Source organism: Chiloscyllium plagiosum, unplaced genomic scaffold, assembly GCF_037043375.1.
Source record: "Chiloscyllium plagiosum isolate Xiang-an unplaced genomic scaffold, Cpla_swu_hap1 HiC_scaffold_43, whole genome shotgun sequence".
Classification (NCBI taxonomy): Eukaryota; Metazoa; Chordata; class Chondrichthyes; order Orectolobiformes; family Hemiscylliidae; genus Chiloscyllium; species Chiloscyllium plagiosum.
Window position 1 is genome coordinate 32,571,808 of NW_028270181.1, and position 23,645 is coordinate 32,595,452.

Sequence of the window (23,645 nt, forward strand, 5' to 3'; positions counted from 1 at the left end):
TTATTAAACTGGAAAAAATGCAGAAGAAATTTACAAGGATGTTGCCAGGACTCAACGGTCTGAGTTATAGGGAGAGGTTGCACAAGCCAGGAGTTTTTTCTTTCGAGAGTAGGAGACTAGGGGAGGATCTTATAGAAGTGTATAAGATGATGAGAGGCATGGATAGGGCGAATGCACTCAAGTCTTTTTCCCAGGGCATCAGTTTACAGTTACAGGAGAAAGAACACAAGGGAACCCGAGGGGCAATGTTTTTACACAGAGAGTGGTACGCATATGGAATGAGCTGCCAGCCGAAGTTGTTGAGCTGGGTTCATTAACAACATTTAAAAGGCATTTGGATAAATACATGGATAGGAAAGGATTAGAAGGATATGGGCCAAATGCAGGGAATTGGAGTTAGCGTGGACCAGTTTGGGCCAAAGGGCTTGTCTCTGTGCTGTAGGACTCCATGATTCTATAAGCAACAACAGTTAGAAGTGTTCCTTACCGTCGTTCTTCCTTAGTCCGGATGAATTTCTGCTCTACATAAGCAATTTCATCGCAGAGAGCTGCATTCTCCTGTAATATAGATTAATTATACCCATAAATAAGCTCATAAAGAAAGGTTATCTTGTTGCTTACTTAACTCAAAAAAGTTCATTCCATACTTCGTGCTGTATCCCCTCACAGAATGCTTACTATGTTCAGCAGCACAGTTTACAACACATCAGCAGCTAAAATGCTTGATAGAACTTCAATAACTGTCACATTTTTTGTCATTTTTACAGTTCATTATTTCTCAGGTTCAGCATTTCTTGCCCATCCCGAAAGAAGCCATGATAATCTGAGTCAAACTGCATCACTTCTGTCCAATGTCTTGGTAAATAATATTTCGCTTAGATTCCCTACAGTATGCAAACAGGCCCTTCGACCCAATAAGTCCACACCGACCCTCCAAAGAGTAACCCACCCAGACCCATTCCCCATATTTACCCCTGACTCATTACAGCTGTACTGAGGGAAGATATTCCCGGAAATATATCCAGAGAAGCTATTTGGGTGGAACTGAGAAATAAGAAAGGGATGATCACCTTATTGGGATTGTATTATAGACCCCCTAATAGTTAGAGGGAAATTGAGAAACAAATTTGTAAGAAGATCTCAGTTATCTGTAAGAATAATAATATGGTTGAGGAATTTAACTTTCCAAACAAAGATTGGGTCTGCCATTGGAGAGGAATTTGTTAAGTGTACAAGAAAATGTTCTGATACAGTATGTGGATGTACCTACTTGAGAAGATGCAAAACTTGACCTACTCTTGGGAAATAAGGGCAGGTGACTGAGGTGTCAGTGGGGGATCACTTTGGGGCCAGTAACCATAATTCTTTTAGTTTTAAAAGAGTGATGGAAAAGGATAGACCAGATCTAAAAGTTGAAGTTCTAAATTGGAGGAAGGCCAATTTTGACAATATTAGGCAAGAACTTTCAAAAGCTGATTGGGTGCAGATGTTCGCAGGTAAAGGGACAGCTGGAAAATGGGAAGCCTTCAGATATGAGGTAACGAGAGTCCAGAGAAAGTATATTTCTGTCAGGGTGAAAGGAAAGGCTGGTAGGTATAGGGAATGCTGGATGAAATTGAGGGTTTAAGAAAACGAAGGAAGCATATGTAAGGTAGAGACAGGATATATCGAGTGAATCCTTAGAAGAGTATAAAGGCAGTGGAGTATACTTAAGAGAGAAATCAAGAGGGGAAAAAGGGACATGAGATAACTTTGGCAAATAGAGTTAAGGAGAATCCAAAGGGTTTTCATAAATACATTAAGGACAAAAGGGTAACTAGGGAGAGAATAGGGCCCCTCAAAGATCAGCAAGGCGGCCTTTGTGTGGAGCCACAGAAAATGGGGCAGATACTAAACAAGTATTTTGCATCAGTATTTACTGTGGAAAAGGATATGGAAGATATAGAATGTAGGGAAATAGACGGAGACACCTTGCAAAATGTCCATATTACAGAGGAGGAAGTGCTGGATGTCTTTGAAACGCATAAAAGTGGATAAATCCCCAGGACCTGATCAGGTATACCCTGGAACTCTGTGGGAAGCTAGGGAAGTGATTGCGGGGCCTCTTACTGAAATATTTGTATCATCAATAGTCACAGGTGAGGTGCCGGAGGTCTGGAGGTCGGCTAACGTGGTGCCACTGTTTAAGAAGGGCGGTAAAGACAAGCCAGGAAACTATAGACCAGTGAGCCTGACGTCAGTAGTGGGCAGTTGTTGGAGGGAATCCTGAGGGACAGGATGTACATGTATTTGGAAAGGCATGGACTGATATGGGATAGTCAACATGGCTTTATGCGTGGGAAATCATGTCTCACAAACTTGATTGAGTTTTTTGAAAAAATAACAAGAGGATTGATGAGGGCAGAGCGGTAGACGTGATCGATATGGACTTCAGTAAACATTTGACAAGGATCCCCATGGGGGTTTTAGCAAGGTTAGATGTCGTGGAATACAGGGAGAACTCGCCATTTGGATACAGAACTGGCTCAAAGGTAGAAGACAGAGGGTGGTGGTGGAGGGTTTTTTTTCAGATTGGCGGCCTGTGACCAGTGGAGTGCCACAAGGATCGGTGCTAGGTCCACCACTTTTTATCATTTATATAAATGATTTGAATGGGAGCATAAGAGGTATAGTTAGTAAGTTTGCAGATGACACCAAAATTGGAGGTGTAGTGGTCAGCGAAGAGGGTTACCTCAGATTACATCGGGATCTTGATCAGATGGGCCAATGGGCTGAGAAGTGGCAGATGGAGTTTAATTCAGATAAATGTGAGGTGCTGCATTTTGGGAAAGCAAATCTTAGCAGGACCTATACACTTAATGGTAAGGTCCTAGGGAGTGATGCTGAACAAAGAAACCTTGGATTGCAGGTTCATAGCTCCTTGAAGGTAGATAGGATAGTGAAGAAGGCATCTGGTATGCTTTCCTTTATTGGTCAGGGTACTGAGTACAGGAGTTGGGAGGTCATGTTGCGGCTTTACAGGACATTGGTTAGGCCACTGTTGGAATATTGTGTGCAATTCTGGTCGCCTTCCTATCGGAAAGATGTTGTGAAACTTGAAAGGGTTCAGAAAAGATTTACAAGGATTTTGCCAGGGTTGGAGGATTTGAGCTATAGGGAGAGATTGAATGGGCTAGGGCTGTTTTCCCTGGAGCGTCAGAGGCTGAGGGGTGACCTTATAGAGGTTTATAAAATCATGAGGGGCATGGATAGGATAAATAGACAAAGTCTTTTTCCTGGGGTGAGGGAGTACAGAACTAGAGGGCAGAGGTTTAGGGTAAGAGGGGAAAGATATAAAAGAGACCTAAGAGGCAACATTTTCACTCAGAGGGATCTGGATGGGTATATGAATAGGAAGGGTTTGGAGAGATATGGGCTAAGTGCTGGCAGGTGGGAGTAGATTGGGTTGGGATACCTGGTCGGCACGGACGAGTTGGACCAAAGGGTCTGTTTCCATGCTATACATCTTTGTGGCTCTAGTGCAACTAATATTATGGGCAATTTAGCATGGTCAATTCACCTAACCTGCATATCTTTGTATTGTGGGAGGAAACTGAAGCACCAGGAGGAAACCCACGCAGACACGGGGAGAAAGCATGAACTCCACACAGACAGTCGCCCAAGGCTGGAATCGAACCTGGGTCCCTCCTGCTGTGAGGCAGAGTGCTAACCCCTGAGCCACCGTGCCATGCTGAAGGTACAGTACAAGAAATGTAGTTTCTGAAAGGTCACTAACATTTACTCAAATCTCCTTTCCACAATGCACTTGATACATGTAGTTACCAGTCCAGAACTCAAAGCCAGATTCAATTTATTAATTAGCTCAAGAATGACGAGTGAGTAGGTACAACACAATGAAACACATTATAATTACTGGAGTTTAGAAGAATGAGAGAGGATGTAATTGAAAAGTATAAACTTCTAACAGGATTGGACAGATTAGATGCAGGGAGGACGGAACCAGGCTGGGGAATATGGAACCAGGAGATAAGTCTCAGCTAATGAGGATGGCCATTTAGGATTGAGATGAAGTAAAATTACTTCACTCAAAGGGAAGTGTATCTGTGGAAGCCAAGTAACTGAATACATACAAGAAAGAGATACTCTTTTGGATGTTAAAGGCATCATAGGATATGGGGAGAAAGCAGGAAAATAGCATTGCGATACAGCGTCAGCCAAGCTCATGTTCAACAGCAGTGTAGCTTGAAGGGTCGAATGGACTATTCAAGCCCCTAGTTTCTATATTTCTGTGTTACATGAAATAATAAGTATGAATAAGAACTGCATATTCCTGTTGCCAACAGACAGCAGTACAAGAACGCTACTCAAATTAAAGTCAATACTCACAAAGATCAGAGTCTTTACAGTCTTCCGCAGCCGAAGGTACTTAATTCTATACTTCTCATTCAGAGTCTTCTTCAAAACTTTTTTCAATTTGGGTTTTGATTCCTGGAAGATGGAGGGGGAGGGGAAGTTGGAGAGATGGTCCATTAACTGAGGATTAGGATACTCAGGCGGATGAGTCACTGGAACAAGAAAAGGCTGTGCAGGGTATGTCTGGAGTAGCTGCTGTCGTTCTTTCTCCGTCTGGAAAGCAAACAAATGGACCATTTCAGAAGAAATAGGCTTTCCTGTCCCCTCAGTGCCCCTTCTCTGGCACAGTGTGAAGACATGCCCCCTCTGATTGTGCTCCTCTGAAGTATCTTAAAATGCTTTATTACATTAAAGATGCCACATAAACACAAATTGTTGTTGTAAAGGTCTACTGATTATTGGATCAAAATTTTGACAGGGCTAAAAGAAACTATCCTCAAAAGTTGTATCTGACCAGTTTTTCGCCCCCCTTTTCAAAATCAGTGACTAAGAATCACACAGACACCACCCCTTTGGTATCAAAACCAAGTACGTATTGCATGATTCTTAGTTGAATATTTAACAATGGTTTGTTGCCCCATCTTGTTTTTAAGTTCACTCGTGGTTTTTTAAATTCATTAGTGGAATGTGGGCATCGTTGGCTGACCAGCATTTATTGCCTGTCCCTACTTGCCCTTAAGAAGGTGGTGGTGAGCGGTCTTCTTGAATCGCTGCAGATCACATGCTGTGGATTGACCCAAAATGCCTTTAGAAAGAGAATTCCAGGATTTTGACCCAGTGACACTGAAGGAACGGCGATGTATTTCCAAGTTAGGATGATGAATGGTTTGGGGGCAACTTGCAGGTGGTCAAGTTCCCATGTACCTGCCGCCATTGTCCTTCTAGGTGGAAGTGGTCATGGGTTTGGAACATGCTGACTGAAGATCTTTGGTGAATTTCTGCAGGGCACATTGTAGATACTGCCAATGTAGGTGTCCAGATGATTACCGTTCAAGGTAGGGGGTCCTGGTTAATACTTTCTCCTCAGGTGGTAGAACACCTGTAGCCACAGACAATTTCTATAGCCAAGAACTAACTCAGCACTAGACACTGACCAGGTCTATATCTAGAAACCTGATGAGGTTTGCTGGGTTATTTAAACCATTACTGACAATGTGCAGAGGCATCCACAGTTTACTCATATTACAACTTCATACACCATATAAAACTCAATTCATCACTAGTGGCACTGGCCCCACACACACAAAGCAATTTATTCCAGCAATTCTCTCTCTGCTTCTTTCCCAATCTCATTCAAATCACCTGGTGTACCACATTATTCTGAAACATTCTTAGTCTTTTCAGGAAGGTAATGGGGTAATGGCTGAGAGGAAACAAGAGCAAGGGTTAGGGTAATGGAAGGAGTGTGATATGGAACTGCCAGGATTTCAGAGAACTTGATGGAATTCCTATGTGTGTGGACCAATTTATTTTGGGGGACAGGCAATTTAGGTTATAATCGATCCTGGAGTGGCAAAGACGTAGAGGAATTTATGGGTGACACAAGAAGTCTGGGAACATTGTTGGATGCTGCAGGATGATGCCGGGGGATGCCAACAACAGCCAAGAAGGAAACTAGTAAAACTTAGGAGGGTAGGGATATGGAAAATCTGGAGATCCTGGAAGATTCAATAAACTTGGATATGGCAGAAACAAAATGGACTGGGCTTTGGAGGTACTAGAAATTTAACACCAGCAACACAGGTTACACAAGACTCCTGAAGAGTTAATGGGGTCTTGTCCTCATCGGCAGGCACTTTTAATTCTGCTGGAACATGGAATGTAATACTCTGTATTCATAATACGAGCCTGCTTGCACTGATTTATGGCCATCCTTGACAATAAATATTGATGAAAATTAACTGATTCGGCACTTCTCTGTTTTTTTTTAAAACACAATGCCAGGAGAAACTCTCATCCGCTTACATAATTCTTGTCTCTAAAATAATCTCTCTTGTTCCTGTTTCATGTCTACAGATCCCCACTTACTTCCTAAAATAAAACATGTCTTTAAGCAGAATCTTTTGTGGTCTCAGGACATCACAAAATGTTTTACAGCAACAAAATACTTCTGAAGTGTACTCACTACCATAATGTAAGAAATGCAGTCTTTCCCATAAATGGCAAAGAGCATAATCTGTTCCGCTGATATAAATTGAGGGATAAATACCTTACAGAACTTTTGAGAATGCCTGCAACCTTTTAAGAAAAATTGCTATAGGATCTTTTGTGTCTGCGAGATGGGTGCTGGATTTAGTCACTCATCCAAAAGATGGTGCAGCTCTACAACCTTCCCTCAGTACTGTACAGCGTGTCAGCCTGGATTTTATTCTAAAGACTCTGGCATGGAACCTGAATCCACAACTTTTTGAGTAACAGGCAAGAGTGAGTCAGAGCTGACGCATCCTGATTCACCATCACCCCTCATTCATTCTCGAACATAGAACAGTACAGCACAGGAATAGGCCCTTCGGCTCATAATGTTATGCCAAACTTGACTTTAAATTAAACTAATTTGTCCATATTCCTCCATTCCTTGAATTTTCATGTGCTTATGTAAAAGTCTCTTAAACACCCCTATTGTATCAACATCTACCACCACCTCTGGCAGCACATTACAGACTCCTACCACTCACTGTGTAAAAACCTTGCCCCTTACATCTCCTTTAAACATTCCTCCTCTAACTTTAAATGCATGACACCTAGTTTTAGATATTTCAACTCTGGGAAAAAGATTCTGACCATCAACCCTATTTATGAATCTTGGAACTTTATGGATTTCTATCAAGTCTCCCCTTAGCCTCCACTGCTCCAAAGATAACAACCCGAGTTTTTCTAGCAGGGACAGGACTGGCTGCTCAATGATCTAGGGTTTGGTGTTTTAGACAAGATAGAGAGGAAGGTAAAAGAGTTGAAGGAGTTGCATTACTAATTGGAGAGAATGTCATATCTGCACTCAGAAAGGACATACTGGATGGCTCATCCACAGAGGCAATATGGGGAGAGCTCAAAAATAAAGTAAGTGCAATCACTCCAATCATCTTAGCTCCCCAAAAGCCACCAAGACATTGAGAAACAAAAATGGAGGCAGATTATGGAACAATGCAATAAAAACAGAGTTGTCATAGTCAGTGACTTTAACTTCCTCAATAATGGACTCCCCGAGAGCAAAAGGCTTAAACAGGCAGAATTTGTGAAGTGCATCCAAGAGGGTTTCTTGAAATAGTATGTGAATAGTCCAGTTAAGGAAGGACCAGTACATGGATCATGGCCAGTGGCTGACTTTTCAGTGGGAGAACATTTTGGAAACACTGATCACAAATCTTTAAGTTTTTTTAAGGACTCTCTTGCCCCCCTCGATCTATTCTAATTTTCTCCAGTTTCCTTTCCTTTCCTTTGCACAAGTTCTTCAAATTGCAATATTTTTCAAGTGCCTCAATTCCTATCTTGATCTTGTCTTGTGTCTCTCGTCTGACTTGGAAGCACTAAGAAAGAGTTGGTCAAGAATATCATGAGCAAAATAAGCACAAAGCAAATAGGTAAGCAAGATATTCTGAGGAAAAACACGAATAGTGAACTGTGTTGAGTTGCATAAAGTTGCATAACTTCAGAGTCATACAGCATGTCCCTTCGATCCATAATGCCTATGCCAACCAACAAACATCACAGTACACTAATCCCATTTACCTCACAGCCTACTCTGCCCTGGCATTTTAAGTGCTCATCTAGATGCTTCTTAAATATTGCGACGGTGCCTGCCTCCATCACCTTTTCAGGCAGTATGTTCCATATCTCTATCATCCTCTGAGAAAAAAAAGCATTTGTCAGATGTCCTCAAAACTCCTCACGTTAAACATATATCCTGTGGTCTTAGACACGGGGGGAAAAAACTTTTCACGATCTGTCTATGCTTCTCATAATTTTGTAACACTTAATCAGATTTCCCCTCAGCCTCTTCTGCTCCAAGGAAACCAAACCCACCCTATGTAGTCTCTCCTCATAACTGAGACTTTTCATCTCAGGAAACATCCTGGTGAATTGTCTCTACACCCTCTCCAATGCATCATGTCTTTCTGATAGTGTGGAGACCAGAACTGCACACTGTATTCCATCTGTGGCCTCACCAATGTTTTATAAAGTTGTAACAAGACTTCCTTGCTCTTATATTCTACATCAATGCTAATGGAGGCAAGCAACCCATATGCCTTCTTCACCATCAAGACTACCTGTGCTATGCTGTGTTGTCCAAGGACATTTCCACCAAGGTCCCTTTGTTCCTCAGTACTCCACAGGAACCTATCATTCATTATTCATATGTTTCCCTTATTAGAACTCTCAAAATTCATCAGCATGTACTTATCAGGATTAAATTCCATCCGCCATTGTTCTGCCCAATTTCCTAGCTGATCAACATCAGACTGTACCCGAGACAATCTTCCACACGATCAACACCACCAATTTTCATGTCATCTGCAAACTTACTAATTATACCTTCTACATTCACATCTGAGTTGTTAATGTACATAACAAACGGCAAAACCAGCACCAATCCCTGTGGTACACTGCTAGCCATAGGCTTCCAATCACAAGTACTTCCCTTTGCCTCCTGTTTACCAGCCAATTTCGAATCCAGTTTGCCAACATGTCTTGGATCACATGGACCAACCTTTTGAACCAACCTTTTATGTGGACCTTGTCAAAAGCCTTAGAAAACTAAATCCACTGCATTATCAACATTAATATATTTAGTCACCTTTTGAAAAATCTCAATTTTGTCAGATAGGATCGTGCTGACTATCCATAATCAATCCCTGCCTTTCCAAGTATTGATTAACCATGCCCCTCAGAATTTTTTCCAATAATTTTTCCACCACTGATCCATCAGACTAACTGGTTCCATAATTAGCTGACCTGTCCTTACTGTCCTTCTTCAAAAAAGGAACCACAACAGCTACCCTCCAGTTATCTAGCACTTCACCTGCATCTAGAGAAGTATTAAATATCGCAGTCAGGGCCTCAGCAGTAGACACAATAGCAAGATTCAGGACAGAACGGGATAAATACTTGAAGGGATAAAAACAATTTAAGGGCAACACAGCAGGGAGTAGAATTAAGTGATTAACTCTACAAGGAGTCAACACAGTCACCACGGGCAAAACAAGCTCTTTTTGTGCCATATCATTCTTTAACTCTATCAGCAAAGTGAAACCACATAACTGTAGACCTTTTTGTCAGTCTAATATCAGTTGTGTGGAAGTTATATATCTATTAAGGGCAGAATGACAGAACATGCGCTAATCACAATCCTGTAGAGTTGTAATTGGGAAAATATAGCTTACCAACTTAATTTAATCTTTTGAGGACGCCATGGACATGATAGTATGGGAGTGTGTAGATGTAAACTATACAGACTTCCAGAAGGGTAGTATTTGATAATATTTCAAATCAGAGGTTAGGAGCAAAAATTAAATTGTAAATGGATTTTGATTGGTAGGATCTCATGGTTTTCCACAGGGATCTGTACCATCTGTTCAGCTTATCACTATGTTTTGTAGGAAACCTTAAATTAGGAGGCACAGTTAAGTCCTGCAGATCAAAGGAGCAAATTAGAAAGCCAAATTAAATGATTGGGCAAAACTATGGCAAACAGAGATCAATGTGAATTAAAAACTATCTGCATTTATATCGTGCTTTTCACAACTACCCAACTACACAAAGTGCCTTATAGCAAATTACATGTTTTTGATGTGTCATCACTGCTGTAATGGACAGTCAAACTGCACAGAGTCAAAATGCCAAAACAGCAATAGCAGATAATGACTAGATTTTTTTTATTTTCGTGATGTTGATTATATTGGCTAGGATATCAGGGATAAGCAATTTTCTCTTCTTTGAAATAGTGTAATGGGTTCCTTTACATCCAGCCAACCAGAAAAATTGGCCTTAGTTTAATGCTTCATCCGAAAAACAGAACCTCAAACAGTACTGCACTTCATCAGCACTGCAGGGGAATGTAAGCCATAGCCTTTGTGCTCAGACTCTCAAGGGGGACTTGAATCCTTTTGACTCTGAGGATAACTCAGTTTCCCACTCATTGACTGATCTGCTAAATGTTCACGCATCTGCAGTTTCTGTTTTGCTTTAACTTTGTAAAAAAAATCACAAAAAATTAACTGAGTTCTAGGAGAGGAAGGGAAAAAGGAAAAAAATAATAGCAAAAACAAATCATAACAATTAACACAACCCAGGTTCAGACTTACCAACAAACCAAAGACCCCATTCCTGTTCTCAAGTCTCTTGAAACGCCTGCTTCCTTTTTGAGTCTGCAATACATATTATAATGACACTAAGCTACATCACATTTAACCCATTGACCCAAACAAATCAATACTGCAACTTCACATGAAAAATATTACATTTAGACCTGCTGTAACTTAACAAGCATCAAAAAATGTCATCAGATTACTGAGACAAATCTAATCACATAACACTTGAAGAAATATTATCCATTCTGACATCTGGTGCTGTGAATTAAGCTCAAGCTGTTTTCTCTAATTCAGAAAAATCAATATTTGCAAAAGCCATCAATGATATTAACACAACAAGACTTGTTTCACCTGTACTGCAAGAGTTAAGGTTTTAAAAATAACCATCTCACATTTAAAAACTGCTTGCCTATGGGACTGGTTTTTTGTGAATTTAGCTGGTATACAATGAGCAAGTGGATACACAGGATTCTGGGAGTTTAAATACAAAGGTCAGTAAAAATAACAACACAGATTAATAAGGTTATAAAGAAATCACACCAAACACTGGGATTTATTCTACAGGAATATAACAGATAAGTAAAGAAACAAAGGCAGAAATTGCTGGTGAAACTCAGCAGATCTGGCAGCATCTGTGGGAAGAAAACAGAGTTACCATTTTGAGTAACTCTTCATCAGAAACTGGACTCAAATTGTTTCAGATCTCCAGCATGTGCAGTTCTTTGTTTTATTTATATAAAAAGTAAAGTTAAAAGTTTATTATTTATTTATTTAAAATTTTAAACATATATCAAAACTCTGAATTGGAAGTATGCAGACAACAGAATGTTCCTGTTGGGTGAAACAAGGACAGAACCCCCCCCACCCCGCCGGTGCTCACCTTCCACCCTACCACCTTCACGTAAACCACCAAACGGACCCCACTACCAGTGATATATTTCCCTCCCCACCCATTTCAGCTTTCCACTAAGACCGTTCCCTCGTGACTACCCCCAACAACCCACCCTCCCTTCCTGGCACCCTCTCCTGCAACCGCAGGAATTGCAAAACCTGCGCCTACACCTCCTCCCTCACCTCAATCCAAGGCCCCAAAGGAGCTTTCCACATCCATCAAAGTTTCACCTGCACATCCACCAATATCATTTATTGTATCTGTTGCGCCCGATGCAGTCTCCTCTACATTGGGGAGGCTGGACGCCTCCTAGCAGAGCGCTTTAGGGAATATCTCCAGGACACCCGCACCAATCAACCACACTGCCCTGTGACCCAACATTTCAACTCCCCCTCCCACTCTGCCGAGGACATGAAGGTCCTGGGCCTCCTCCACTGCCGCTCCCTCGCCACCCGATGCCTGGAGGAAAAACTCCTCACCTTCCACCTCGGAACATTTCAACCCCATGACATCAATGTGGATTTCACCAGTTTCCTCATTTCCCTCCCCCCACCTTACCTCAGTTCCAACCTTCCAGCTCAGCACGGCCTTCCTGACCTGTCCTGCCTGCCTATCTTCCTTTCCACCTATCCACTCCACCTTCCTCTCTGGGCTATCACCTTCGTCCCCACCCCCATTCACCCATTGTACTCTTTGCTACCTTCCCCCACTCTCCTCTCTGACCTATCACCTCCATCCCCACCCCCATTCACCTATTGTACTCGATGCTACTTTCTCCCAACCCCCACCCCTCTCTCATTTATCTCTCCACTCTGCAGGCACCCTGCCTCTATTCCTGATGAAGGGCTTTTGCCCAAAATGTCGATTTTCCTGCTCGTCGGATGATGCCTGACCTGCTGTGCTTTTCCAGCACCACTCTAATCTAGACTCTGGTTTCCAGCATCTGCAGTCCTTGTTTTTACCTAGGGTGAAAGGAAAGGCTGGTCACTGTTGGAAGTGCTGGATGACTAGTGAAATTCAGGCTTTGGTCAAGAAAAAGAAAGAAGCATATGTCAGGTACAGGAAGCAGAGATGGAGTGAACCCTTACAGGAGTATGAAGGCAGTAGGAGTATACTTAAGAGGGAAATGAGGAGGCAAAAAAGGGACATGAGATAACTTTGGCAAATAGGGTGAAGGAAAATCCAAAGGGATTTTATAAATACATTAAGCACAAAAAGGTAACTATGGAGAGAATAGCACCCCCTCAAAGATCAGTAAAGCAGCACACGCGGAGAGCTGCAGGAGATGGGGGAGATACTAAATGAGTATTTCACATCAGTGTTTATTGTGGAGGAAGATATCGAAGATATAGAATGTGGGAAATAGATGATGGTATCTTCAAAAATGTCCATATTATAGAAGTGGTGGTGCTGGATGTCTTAAAACACATAAAGGTGTATAAACCCCCAGAACCTGATCAGGTATACCGTTGAAGCTAGGGAAGTGTTTGGTGGGTACCTTGCTGAGATATTTGTATCATCGATAGTCCCAGGTGAAATGCCGGAAGACTGGAAGTTGGCTAACGTGGTGCCACTATTTAACAAAGGTGGCAAGGAAAAGCCAGGGAACTATAGATGGATGAGCTTGACATCGGTCGTGGGCAAGTTGTTGGAGGGAATCCTGAGGGGCAGGATTTACATGTATTTGGGAAGCCTAGGACTGATTAGGGATAATGAACATGGCTTTGTATATGGGAAATCATGTCTCACTAACTCAATTGAGTTTTTCTTTTAAAAGTAATGAAGAGGATTGATGAGGGCAGAGAACATGATCAATATGGACTTCAGTAAGGCATTCGACAAGGTTCCTCATGGTAGATTGGTTAGTAAGGTTAGATCACATGGAATACAGGGAGAACTAGCTTGTACGTAGTGGACAGCGGGTGGTGGTGGACGGTTGCTTTTCAGACTGGAGACCTGTGACCAGTGGTGTGCCACAAGGATTGGTGCTGGGTCCACTGCTTTTTGTTCTTTATATAAATGACTTGGATGTGAGCACAGTAGGTATAGTTAGTAAGTTTGTAGATGACACCAAAATTGGAGGGGTAGTTGTCAGCAAAGGTTACCTCAGAGTATAACAGGATCTTGAACAGATGGCCCAGTGGGAGAAGGAATGGCAGATGGAGTTTAATTTAGATAAATGTGAGGTGCTGCATTTTGGAAAGGCAAATCAGGGCAAGACTTATACACTTATGGTAAGGTCCTGGGGATTGTTGTTGAACAAAGAGACCTTGGAGTGGAGGTTCATTATTCCTTGAAAGTGGAGTTGCATGTAGATAGGATAGTGAAGGAGGTGTTTGATATGTTTTCCTTTATTGGTCAGTGCATTGAGTATAGGAGTTGAGAGGTCATGTTGCTGTTGTAAAGGACATTGGTTAGGCCACTGTTAGAACATTGTGTACAATTCTGGTCTACCTCCAATAGGAAGGATGTTGTAAAACTTGAAAGGGTTCAGAAAAGATTTACAAGAATGTTACCAGTTTGGAGGATTTGAGAGACTGAATAGGCTTGGGCTGTTTTCTCTGGAGCATCAGAGGTTGAGGTTTTATAAATCTTACGAAGTTTATAAAATGATGAGGGACATGGATACTTGGATAGCCAAGTTCATTTCCCTCGGGTGAGGGAGTCCAAAACCAGAGGGCATAGGTTTAAGGTGAGAGGGGCAAAATTTAAAACAGAGCTGAGGGGCAACTTTTTCATGCACAGGTGGTGCGTCTATGGAATGAACTGTAAAGGAAGTGGTGGAAACTGGTACAATTACAACATGCAAAAGGCATCTGGACAGGTATATGAATAGAAAGGGATGTGGGCCAAATGCTGGTAAATGGGACTAAACTTATTTAGGCTATATGGTCGGCATGGAGGAGTTGGATCAAAAGGTCTGTTTCTTGCTGTAATCTAAATGACTTGAATGAAAGGACTGAAGTTTTGGTTGCCAGGTAAAACATAACTCAAGAAGAGGACATAAGGAGGCTGCAAAAGAATATAATTAGGTTGTGCGTGCAGGCAAAGATCTGGCAAAAGAAGTACAATGTGGGAAAACGTGAAACAGGCAGAATAAAAACATCCTCTCTAAATGGTGAGGTAAACTGCAGACCTCTGAGAAGCAGAGGGATCCAGATACCCTTGTGCATCATTTGTAAAAGGTTAATACACAAATATAACAAGCTATTAGAGAAGCTAATAGAATACTATTGTTTATTGCAAGGAGAATTGAATAAGGAAGTACAGTGTACCAGTGATACAACATCTGGGGTACTCTGGAATGAGATTCCCTACAGTATGGAAACAGGCCCTTCAGCCCAATTAGTCCACACCGACCCTCCGAAGAGTAACTCGTCCAGACCCCCATTCCCCTATCCTATATTTACCACTGACTAATGCACCTAACACTATGGGCAATTTAGTATGGCCAATTCACCTGACCTGCACAGGAAACCGGAGCATCCGGAGGAAACCCACACAGACACGGGGAGAATGTGCAAGCTCCACACAGTCACCTGGAAGCGGGAATCAAACCCGGGTCCCTGGAGCTGTGAGGGAGCAGTGACAATAGACAATAGGCAATAGGTGCAGGAGTAGGCCATTCAATGTGTCCAGTGGGGTACCGCAGGGATCAGTGCTGGGACTGCAGCTTTTTACAATATATATTAATGATATAGAAGATGGTGTTAGTAATAACATTAGCAAATCTGCTGATGATACTAAGCTGGGTGGCAGGTGAAATGTGAGGAGGATGTTAGGAGATTACAGGGTGACCTGGACAGGTTAAGTGAGTGGTCAGATACATGGCAGATGCAGTTTAATGTGGATAAATGTATGGTTATCCACTTTGGTGGCAAGAACAGAAAGGCAGATTACTACCTAAATGGAATCAATTTAGGTAAAGGGGCAGTACAAAGAGATCTGGGTGTTCTTGTACACCAGTCAATGAAGGTAAGCATGCAGGTACAGCAGGTAGTGAAGAAGGCTAATAGCATGCTGGCCTTCATAACAAGAGGGATTGAGTATAGAAGCAGAGGTTCTTCTGCAGCTGTACAGGGCCCTGGTGAGACCACACCTGAAGTATTGTGTACAGTTCTAGTCTCCAAGTGTAGGTTCACAAGGTCAATTCGTGGAATGGCAGGATTACCTTGCACTGAAAGACTGGAGCGACTGGGCTTGTATACCCTTGAGTTTAGAAGGCTGAGGGGGGATCTGATTGAGACATATAAGATTATTAAAGGATTGGACACTCTGGAGGCAGGAAACATGTTTCCGCTGATGGGTGAGTGCCGAACTAGAGGACACAGCTTAAAAATACGGGGTAGACCATTTAGGACAGAGATGAGGAGAAACTTCTTCAACCAGAGAGTGGTGGCTGTGTGGAATGCTCTGCCACACAGTGGCAGTGGAGGCCCAGTCTCTGGATTCATTTAAGAAAGAGTTGGATAGAGCTCTCAAGGATTGTGGAATCAAGGGTTACGGAGATAAGGCAGTGACAGGATACTGATTAAGGATGATCAGCCATGATCATATTGAATGGTGGTGCAGGCTCGAAGGGCAGAATGGCCTACTCCTGCACCTATTGTCTATTGTCTAATGGTAAGGTTCTAGGGAGTGCTGTTGAACAAAGAGACCTTGGAGTGCAGGTTCATAGCTCCTTGAAAGTGGAGTCGCAGGTAGATAGTGAAGAAGGGGTTTGGTATGCTTTCCTTTATTGGTCAGAGTATTGAGTACATGAGTTGGGAGGTCATGTTGCGGCTGTACAGGACATTGGTTAGGCCACTGTTGGAATATTGCGTGCAATTCTGGTCTCCTTCTTATCGGAAAGATGTTGTGAAACTTGAAAGGGTTCAGAAAGGATTTACAAGGATGTTGCCAGGGTTGGAGGATCTGAGCTACAGGGAGAGGCTGAACAGGCTGGGGCTGTTTTCCCTGGAGTGTCGGAGGCTGAGGGGTGACTTTATAGAGGTTTACAAAATTATGAGGGGCATGGATAGGATAAGTAGGCAAAGTCTTTTCCCTGGGGTCAGGGAGTCCAGAACTAGAGGGCATAGGTTTAGGGTGAGAGGGGAAAGATATAAAACAGACCTAAGGGGCAACTTTTTCACACAGAGGGTGGTACGTGTATGGAATGAGCTGCCAAAGGATGTGGTGGAGGTTGGTACAATTGAAACATTTAAGAGGCATTTGGATGAGTATATGAATAGGAAGGGTTTGGAGGGATATGGGCCGGATGCTTGCAGGTGGAACTAGATTGGGTTGGGATATCTGGTCTGCATGGACGGGTTGGACCGAAGGGTCTGTTTCCATGCTGTACATCTCTATGACTCTATGTGGACATCTATGATTGGCCAGCATTTATTGCCAACCCTAACTGCACACAGAGCAATTAAGAATCAACCACATTTCCAGCACCTATGAACGGAAATCAGAGTTAACGCGTGGCGCGGCAGGGTGGCTCAGTGGTTAGCAGTGCTGCCTCACAGCGTCAGTGACCCAGGTTCGATTCCAGCCCTGGGCAACTGTCTGTGTGGTGTTTGCACATTCTCCCCGTGTCTGGGTGGGCTTCCTCCGGGTGCTCCGGTTTCCTCCCACAGTCCAAAGATGTGCAGATCAGGTGAATTGGCCATGCTAAATTGCCCATAGTGTTAGATGTATTAGTCAAAGGGAAATGGGTCTGGATGGATTACTCTTCAGAGGGTCGGTGTGGACTTGTTGGGCCAAAGGGTCTGTTTCCACACTGTAGGGAATCTAATCTAACTAATCATTTCTCTCCAAAGATGCTGCCAGACCTGCTGAGATTTTCCAGCAATTTCTGTTTTGGTTTCAGATTTCCAGCAGCCGCAGTTCCTCCGGCTTTTTGACTTTAGTGATGGGGACTCGATTGTAAGGGGAGCTGACAGGCAGTTCTGTGAGACAAAAAAAATCTGCAGATGCTGGAATCCAAAGTAGACAGACAGGAGGCTGGAAGAACACAGCAAGCCAGGCAGCATCAGGTGGAGAAGCTTCTTCAGGATTAGGGGTGGATGTAGGGGGAGCTGCAGATAAAGGTGGTGGCAGGGACAGGGTGGTGAGGTGGGGATAGGTGAAGACAGGTAGAGGGTACGACCTGATTGATCAATGGGAGGAAGGAATCTGGTTGGTGGATGGCTTAAATAGACAAAATCTTTTCCCTGGGGTGGGGGAGTCCAGAACTAGAGGGCATAGGATTAGGGTGAAAGGGGTTAGGTATAGAAGGAACCTAGGGGCAACCTTTTCCATACAGAGGGTGGAGCGTGTATAGAATGAGCTGCCAGAGGAAGTGGTGGAGGCTGGTACAATTGCAACATTTAAAAGGTATCCGGATAGGTATATGAATAGGAAGAGTTTAGAGGGATATGGGCCGGGTACTGGCAAATGGGAATAGATTAGATTGGGATATCAGGTTGGCATGGACGAGTTGGACTGAAGGGTCTGTTTGGCAGGGAGCAGTGGAAGGGAGGGGGAGGGGCTGGGAAGGGAGTTGGAAAATGGGAAGGGAGGTTATTTGAAGCTGGAGAATTCAATGCAACAAGGCTCTCAAATGGTATATTGCCTTGCTGTTGCAAGAGTTGTTGATGTCTCATTGGGCAGAGTAGTGACAGACAGAATTTAATTCTGATAAGTGCATGGAGGATCTGATAAGGGAAGGATATACATAATGGAATATACGCACTGAGGAACAAAGGGACCTTGGTGTACAAGTTTATAGATTCCTGAAGTTATCTGCACAGGTAGACAGATTGGTGAGGAAGGCATGTGGCTGGTTGCCTTCATTTGCTGGGCGTAGAATATAGGAACAAGGAAGTCTTGTTACAACTTTTTAGAACATTGACTAGGCCACACATAGAAAACTATGTGCAGTTCTGGTCACCACACTACTGGAAGGACACGACTGCACTGAACAGCTGCAGACAACATTCACCAGATGTCACCTAGGATGAGAAGTCTCGGTTATGAGGAGAGACTGGAACGGCTAAATTTGTTTTCCTCAGAGCAGAGGAGGCTGAGGTGCACAAAATTATGAGAGGCATAGACAGAGAATCTTTTCCTCCTGACAAAGTATCTAAAACCAGAGGGCATAAGTTTAAGGTGAAGTGGTTTAAAGGAGATCTGAGAAAAATGTTTTCACCCAAGGGGTAGAAATGTGGAGAGTGCTACCTGAGAGAATAGTAGAAGCAGGTACTCTCACAACATTTGAGAAGCATTTGGATGAGCATTTAAAATGCCAGGGCATAGACTTTGGGCAAGTGCAGGTAAATGGGATAGTATTTGGTGCTGGTTGGTCACCATAGAAATAGTAGGCGAAAGGATCTGTTTCTACTCTGTAGGACTCTATTTGGAGCGATGCATAGAATCCCTACAGTGTGGGAGCAGGCCATTCCACCCATCGAATACACACTGACCCTCCAAAGAACATTCCACCCAGACCCACTCCTCTACCCTATCACCCTATATTTCCCATGGCTAATCCACCTAGCCTGCACATCTCTGGACACTATGGGTAATTTAGAATGGCCAATCTACCTAACCTCCTCATTTTTGGCCTGTGGGAGGAAACCAGAGCACCCGGAGGTATCCCACACAGAAAGAATATACAAACTGCACAGACATTCCTCGAGGATGCAGTCGACAATGGAACACTCTTGTTTGAACAAATAATATCCTTTTCTTTAAAATTACCAGCCAGTTGATAATTTTGAATGCTTCATGTCTCTGTTATAATTTATGTCGATGTTGTTACCTCTCCCAATTTAAAGTGGATATAGTATTCTCATGATCCTAGAAACCCACAGTATTGACAAATCTGATTTTAACATGAGGAAATAACTGCTATGGGAACAGGTTGTTTCTGTGACCTTCTCCCTGACGTGTGGCTAACATTGCTGCTCCCTGTTAATAAAACCAAGCTTCCCAGAGGTGTGCTTGGACGGGGAAATTTCAAGTTGCAAAACCCATAGTCAGCGCACTCCATTTCTTGACAAAGGTAAAACCTTACTATAAAGGATCTGAAATAAAAATCGAAGTGCTGGAGAAACTCTTGCAGCATCTATGGAAGTAGAAACAGAGTCAACATTCCAGTATGTCTCAGCTTCAGAACTGTTTTTCTCTCCACAGATGCTGATCCAGAGCTTCTCCAGCTCTTTGTTTTTATTTCAGATTTCCAGCAACTGTAGTATTTTGCTTTTACTAAATGATCTTGTTCTGTAACAGTCATTTCAGTCACTCAATGATATTATTCAGGAGTTGGCAGGACAGCTTACTGCTTTTGGTGGTCAGGATTCACAGGGACTCAGCATATATTTGGGCAGTGGCTAAACCCGAAACACCACACAAGTAGTGTCGCCCACTCATCCTCCTCCTCTAAACAGAAAAAAACTGTGTGGAGGGTTGGTAAGATAAGGGTTTTTTTATTAATTGCTTTTGGCAAGTTATAGCAAAGTGGATGGAAGCTAGGGCAGTTGCATGCTCCTCTTGCAGGATATGGAAGAAAAAGGGTCACCATTAATGTTCCTTCTGACTTCACCTTCGAGAAGTGCTCCCAGCTTCATCTCCTCACAGATTGTGTTAGGGGGTGATGTAGAGGAGTTATAGGAAAGTAGGCATACCCAAGTTACAGGATGAAGGTAGCTGGGTGGCCGTCAGGAGAAGGAAAGCGAACAGGCAGTCAGTGCAGGGATTCCCCCGGGGCCGTACTCTGCATCAAATACACTGCTTTGGATACTGTTGGGGGGAGCAACCTATCAGGGGAACACCATGACAGCCAGGTGTCTGGCACTGAGCCTGGCTCTGTGGCTCAGCAGGGAAGGGGGAAGAATAGAAGAGCGATAGTGATAGGAGATTCAATGGTTAGAGGAACAGACAGGAGATCCTGCGGTCGCGAACGATGGTATGTTGCCTCTCAGGTGCCAAGGCCAGAGATGTCTCGGATCGAATCTACAGGATTCTTAAGGGGGTGGGGGAGCAGCCAGAAGTCATGGGATACATCAGTACCAATGACATAGCTAGGAAAAGGGAGGAGGCTCTCAAAAGTGAACATAGGGAGTTAGGTTGGAAGCTAAAAGGCAGGATGAGCAGAGTAGTAATCTACCGGTACCATAGGGTTAGTGAGGCTAGGAACAGAGAGCTAGTGCAGCTGAACATGTGGCTATAGGGTTGGTGTAGGAAGGAGGGCTTCAGATATGTGGACCAGTGCATATGGGGAAGGTGGGACCTGTACAAGGAGCACAGATTGCACCTGAACAGGAGGGGCTACCAATACGATGGTAAGGAAGTTTGGTAGAGCTCTTAGGGAGGGGAATGGGAATCTGAGCTATGGATCAGAGGATGGGTAGCTGGCGAACAGGCAGATACAGTGTGCAGAGCGTCTGTGAGGAAAGACAGACAGTTGATAGGGCAAGGTTGCAGTCAGTCTGATGGGTTGAAGTGTGTCTATTTTAACACAAGAATTGTCAGGAATAAGGATGATGAACTTAGAGCATGGATCAGTACTTAGAGCTACGTTGTTGTGGCCATTATGGAGACTTGGATATTACAGGGGCACAAACAGTTGTTGGATGTTCTGGGGTTTAGATGTTTCAAAAGGAATAGAGGTGAAAGAGGTGGAGGAGTGGCATTGCTAATCAGGGATAATATCACAGCTGCAGGAAGGGAGGTTGTTGAGGAGGGTTTGTCTACTGAGCCAGAATGGGTGGAAGTCAGAAACAGGAAAGGAGCAGTCACTTTATTGGGAGCTTTCTACAGACACCACGCCCGCCCGTGCCCCCCACCTCCCCAAATCAATAGCAACAGAGACATGGAGGAGCAGATTGGGAGGCAGATTTTGGCAAGGTGCAGAAGTAACAGGGTTGTTGTCATGGTGACTTCAACTTCCCTAATATTGATTGGAACCTCCTTACTGCAGTTTGGATGGAGCAGATTTTGTCAGAAAGGATTCATGACTCAATATGTAGATAGGCCGACTAGAGGGGAAGCCATATTGGATTTGGTGCTTGGCAACGAATCAGGTCAAGTGTCAAATGTCTTGGTGGGAGAGCATTTCAGTGATAGTGATCATAACTCACTGACCTTCACTAAGGTCATGGTGAAGGATAAGAGCAGACTGCATGGGAAAGTATTTAATTGGGGGAGAGGGAATTATAATGCTATTAGGCAGGAACTGTGGAGCATAAATTGGGAGCAGATATTCTTAGGGAAATGCACAACAGAAATGTGAAGGTTGTTTAGGGAGCACTTGCTGTGAGTGCTGGATAGGTTTTTCCTACTGAGGCAAGGAAGCGATGGTAGGGTGATGGAACTTTGGATGACAAGAGATGTAGAACATCTAGTCATGAGGAAGAAGGAAGGACGCGTACTTAAGGTTGAGGAGGCAAGGATCAGACAGGGCTCTAGAGGGTTACAAGGTAGCCAGAAAGGAACTGAAGAATGAACTTAGGAGGGCTAGAAGGGGGCATGAAAAAACCTTGGCAGGTAGGATTAAGGAAAACCCCAATGCATTCTACACTCATGTGAGGAACAAGAGAGTGGCCAGAGTGAGGATAGGGCCGATCAGGGATAGTGGAGGGAACCTGCACTTGGAGGTAATACAGGAGATCCTTAATAAATACTTTGCTTCAGTATTCACGAGTGAGGGGGACCTTGTCGTTTGTGAGGACAGCGTGAAACAAACTGAGATGTTGGAACGGATTAATGTTAAGGAGGGGGATGTGCTGGAAATTTTGAAAAAGGTGAGGAAAGATAAGTCCCTTGGACCAGACAGGATGTACCCAAGCGAGGGAAGAGCCTTTGGCAATGATCTTTGCGTCCCCACTGTCCACTGAAGTAGCACCAGATGACTGGAGGGTGGCAAATGTTATTCCCTTGTTCAAGAAACGGAATAGGGATAACGCTGGGAATTACAGACTAGTCAGTCTTAGGTCAGTGGTGGGGAATTTATTAAAGAGAATTATGAGAGACAGGATTTATGATTATTTGGAAAAGCATAGCTTGATTACAAATAGTCATGATGGCTTTGAGATGAGCTGGTCATGCCTCACAAGCCTTCATTGAATTCTTTGAGGATGTGACAAAACACATTGATGAAGGTAGAGTAGTGGATGTGGTGTATATGGATTTTAGCAAGGTGTTTAATAAGGTTCCCCAAGGCGGTTCATTCAGAAAGTAAGGAGGCATACAATACAGGTGCATTTGGCTGTCTGGATACAGAATTAGCTAACCCATAGAAGACAGAGGATGGTAGTGGATGGAAAGTATTCAGCCTGGAGGTCAGTGACCATTGATGTTCTGCAGGGATCTATTCTGGGACCTCTGCTCTTTGTCATTTTTATAAATGACTTGGATGAGGAAGTGAGGGGTGGGTTAATAAGTTTGCCGATGATACGAAGTTTGGTTGAGTTGTGAATAGAGTGGAAGGCTGTTGTAGGTTGCAATAGGACATTGACAGGATGCAGAACTGGGATGAGAAGTGGCTGTTGGAGTTCAACTTGGAAAAGTTTGAAATGATTCATTTTGGAAAGTCAAATTTGAATGCAAATACAGGGTTAAAAATAGGATTCCTGGCAGTGTGAGGAACAGAGGGATGTTCATAGATCCCTCAAAGTTGCCACCCAAATTGACAGGGTTGTTAACAAGATGTATGGTGTGTTGGCTTTTATCAGTAGGAGAATTGAGTTTAAGAGCTGCAAGGTTATGCTGCAGCTCTATAAAGCCTGCTTAGACCACATTTGGAATATTGTGTTCAGTTCTGGTTGCCTCATTATAGGAAGGATGTGGAAGCTATCGACAGGGTGCAAAGGAGCCTGGACTGGAGGGCATGTCTTATGAAGAAAGGTTGCGGGAGCTAGGGCTTTCTCATTGGAACGAAGAAGGATAAGAGGTGACTTGATAGAGGTATACAAGGTAATGAGAGGCATAGATAAGAGTGGATAGCCAAAAACGTTTTCCCAGGGCGGGAACTGCTATCACGAAGTGGCATAATTTTAAGGTGATTGGAG

General features: G+C 43.4%; 1 protein-coding gene across 4 annotated transcripts in view; it reads right to left on the reverse strand.

Annotated features, from left to right (window-relative positions):
• LOC122541716 (uncharacterized) overlaps window positions 1–23,645 on the reverse strand; it is a 64,781-nt gene that overhangs the window by 12,401 nt on the left and 28,735 nt on the right. For 3 of the 4 annotated variants that reach the window (XM_087982523.1, XM_087982522.1, XM_087982521.1), the window contains 3 exons: window positions 10,713–10,775; window positions 4,387–4,626; window positions 488–558 (listed from right to left, as the gene is read on the reverse strand). In XM_087982523.1, the coding sequence (XP_087838649.1) occupies window positions 488–558; window positions 4,387–4,626; window positions 10,713–10,775 (374 nt within the window). The remainder of the gene's footprint in view (window positions 1–487; window positions 559–4,386; window positions 4,627–10,712; window positions 10,776–23,645) is intronic. The other variant, XM_087982520.1, reaches the window with a different exon arrangement.